This window comes from Chiloscyllium plagiosum, chromosome 10 (genome assembly GCF_004010195.1).
Source record: "Chiloscyllium plagiosum isolate BGI_BamShark_2017 chromosome 10, ASM401019v2, whole genome shotgun sequence".
NCBI lineage: Eukaryota > Metazoa > Chordata > Chondrichthyes > Orectolobiformes > Hemiscylliidae > Chiloscyllium > Chiloscyllium plagiosum.
The window spans coordinates 42,216,987-42,220,340 of NC_057719.1; the positions used below are offsets into that span (position 1 = coordinate 42,216,987).

Below are 3,354 nucleotides of genomic sequence, written 5' to 3' on the forward strand. Positions count from 1 at the left end.
GGACTTGTCCGACCTGCCCAGCTCCTTTTCCACCTATCCACTCCACCCTCTCCTCCCTGACCTATCACCTTCATCTCCTTCCCCACTCACCTATTGTATTCTATGCTACTTTCTCCCCACCCCCACCCTCCTCTAGCTTATCTCTCCATGCTTCAGGCTCACTGCCTTTATTCCTGATGAAGGACTTTTGCCCGAAAAGTCGATTTTGCCTGTCCTCGGATGCTGCCTGAATTGCTGTGCTCTTCCAGCACCACTGATCCAGAATCTGGTTTCCAGCATCTGCAGTCATTGTTTTTACCTCCTAAATCCCTGGCAATTACAGACCAGTCAGTCTTATGTCTGTGGTCAGCAGAGATTTGGAAAGAATTCTGAGGGCTGGGATTTATGACTATTTAGCAAAGTATAGTATGATTAACGGCAGTCAGCAGGGCTTTGTGAGGGGCAGATCATGCCTCACAAATATTATTGAGTTCTTTGAGGAGGTGTCAAGACAGGTCGACGACAGTCGAGCAGTGGATGTGGTGTATATGGATTTCAGCAAGGCATTTGATAGGGTTCCCCATGGTAGGCTCATTCATAAAGTCAGGAAGTATGGGATACAGGGAGATTTGACTATCTGGATTCAGAACTGGCTGGCTGACAAAAGGCAGAGAGTGGTTGTAGATGGGAAGTATTCTGCGTGGAGGTCAGTGTTGAGTAGGGTCCCGCAGGGCTCTGTTCTTGGGCCTCTGCTCTTTGTAGTTTTTATAAATGACTTGGATGAGGAGGTTGTGGGGTGGGTTAGTAAATTTGCAGATGACATGAGGGTTGGAGGTGTCGTCGATAGTATAGAGGGCTACTGCAGGCTGCAGTGCAACAAAGAAAGAATGCAGAGCTGAGAAATGGCAGATGGATTTCAACCTGGATAAATGCGAAGTGATGCATTTTGGAAGGTCGAACTTGAATGCTGAATATAGGATTAAAGACAGGATTCTTGGCAGTGTGGAGGAACAGAGGGATCTGCGTGTGCAAGTACATAGATCCCTCAAAGTTGCCACCCAAGTGGATAGGGTTGTTAAGAAAGCAAATGGTGTTTTGGCTTTCATTATCAGAGGGATCGAGTTTAAGAGCCATGAGGTTTTGCTGCAGCTCTACAAGTCCCTTGTGAGACCACACTTGGAATATTGTGTCCAGTTCTGTTCGCCCTACTATAGGAAAGATACAGAGGCTTTGGAGAGGGTGCAAAGAGGATGCTGCCTGGACTGGAGGGCTTGCCTTATGAAGGAAGGTTGAATAAGCTTCGACTTTTCTCTCTGGAGAGAAAGAGGAAGAGTGGAGACCTGACTGAGGTGTACAAAATAATGAGAGGAATAGCTAGAGTCAGTAGCCAGAGATTTTTCCCCAGGGCAGGATTGACTGGTACGAGAAGTCATAGTTTGAAGATACTAGGAGAAATGTATAAAGGAGACGCCAGAGGTAGGTTCTTTAAGCAGAGAGTTGTGAATGCATGGAATGCGTTGCCAGCAGTGGTGGTGGAAGCGAAGTCATTGGGGACATTTAAGCGACTGCTGGATATGCACATGGATAGCAGTGAGTTGAGGGGTGCGTAGGTTAAGTTACTATATTTGACATTAGGATTAAATCTCGGCACAACATCGTGGGCCAAAGGGCCTGTTCCAAGCTGTACTTTTCTATGTTCTATGAATATACTTCATTTGAGTACTGTTTTGCATCCTTCAAATTGAGGATGGCCATGACCATGTAAATGGGCAAGATGCAAAATGTGGCACTAAAGTTACTGTCAGTGTTTCAATATAAAGCATCAACTCTCACATGTGATCGCATCAACCTCTGGTTAGGTGCTAGTTGTGTTCTGTAATTTAAACACTCATTCTGAGAAGACCATAATTACAATTAAAATTTACCTTGACAAGCAGTTTTAATTAGTTCTGCCCTTGGTTGGAGCAACTGCAAGGTAACGGTCGCCTCTTCACACAGTAACATACAGTCAATCCTTAGCTGGTAGCTGTTGGAGAACAAGGCAAAGAAATAAACAAACAACAACAAACTGGAGAACACTTGTAGAAAAATAACACATTTCAAGCAAATGAAAAGCCAGGATCTAGTTTTGCATCTTATCATTAACAGTTAATACTTGGTTAACAAAGCAAAAAAAAAAACCTGATTAAGAATAATAAAGCTGTCGAGAATACCAAGGATAGAATGAGTGAATTGCTTGAACCAGAGAAATGTCACACCTTTTTAATGTGACTGGCCGACAATGTACAAAATGGAATGTTAAGTATGAATTTGGTTCATTCTTCCAAAGGAAATCAGAGCAAAAAACCTTAACGATAAAATTTATTTTGTTTGATTTGTGGCAACAAATCTGTTGCATTTGTGAACTTTACAGATGATGCTGTTGAATATTAAGGGGGGAAATATATCAATATCTTCCTAAAGTAAATAGATTCTCATTAAGATAAGACCAATAACAATACTTTCATTCCTTTACGTCACTATACTTACTTTTGGTCTCTCTTAGATCGGACATTTTAGACATTGTATGCTATAAACAATTACAACTGCAGATAAGACCTCATATTTCCAAACCAATGAATACATTTTATATACAAAGTAAGTAAAAATAGTGATTAAGTTAACGGTGATATAACTATTCCTTTGAGTTTAATGTCTAACTTCCAGACTTAGTCTATCAGCAGTCAATATCAAACTGTTTTTACATTGGTAATCTGGTTTATATCCACATTCTTTAGTAGCTTATATATCAAGTGTGAAAGAAGTATTATTTGTTATTTGCAAATTTGTATCAAGCAATTCGTACTTGTTAAATTGTATTGTAATGAAAAATAATTACCAGAAAAAGTTTTGCCATTCATTGTTTCAGACATGTAATTTTACTAGATATAAATTCGCTGAAATCCTTGCCTATTCAGTCCAAGTTAAAAAGAGCAGAGGTTCAAGCAAGGATTTTAATACTAACTTAGTTATTAAGTTATTGCAAAGTAAAAATTCATTTATTTCATTTTTGTCAGTAGTGTGTTGGCTAATTCTTACTTATTCATTCACTTATTCTTGTTAATTTTTTTTTTAAAAAGAGTCTTAGAATCACAGAATCTCTATAGGGTGGAAGGAAGCAATTTGGCCCGTTGAGTCCACATTGACCTACTGAAGACCATCCCATCCATCGGCTGAGAAGTGGCAGATGGAGTTTAATTCAGATAAGTGAGAGATGCTGCATTTTGGGAAAGCAAATCTTAGCAGGGCTTACACACTTAATGGTAAGGTCCTAGGGAGTATTGCTGAACAAAGAGACCTTGGAGTGCAGGTTCATAGCTCCTTGAAAGTAGAGTC

General features: G+C 40.2%; 1 protein-coding gene across 1 annotated transcript in view; it reads right to left on the reverse strand.

Annotated features, from left to right (window-relative positions):
• The window catches only part of LOC122553563 (inverted formin-2-like), a 62,891-nt gene that overhangs the window by 17,864 nt on the left and 41,673 nt on the right, over positions 1–3,354 (reverse strand). Inside the window, 1 exon segment of the mRNA XM_043697554.1 lies at positions 1,905–2,005. Coding sequence (XP_043553489.1) covers positions 1,905–2,005 — 101 coding nt within the window.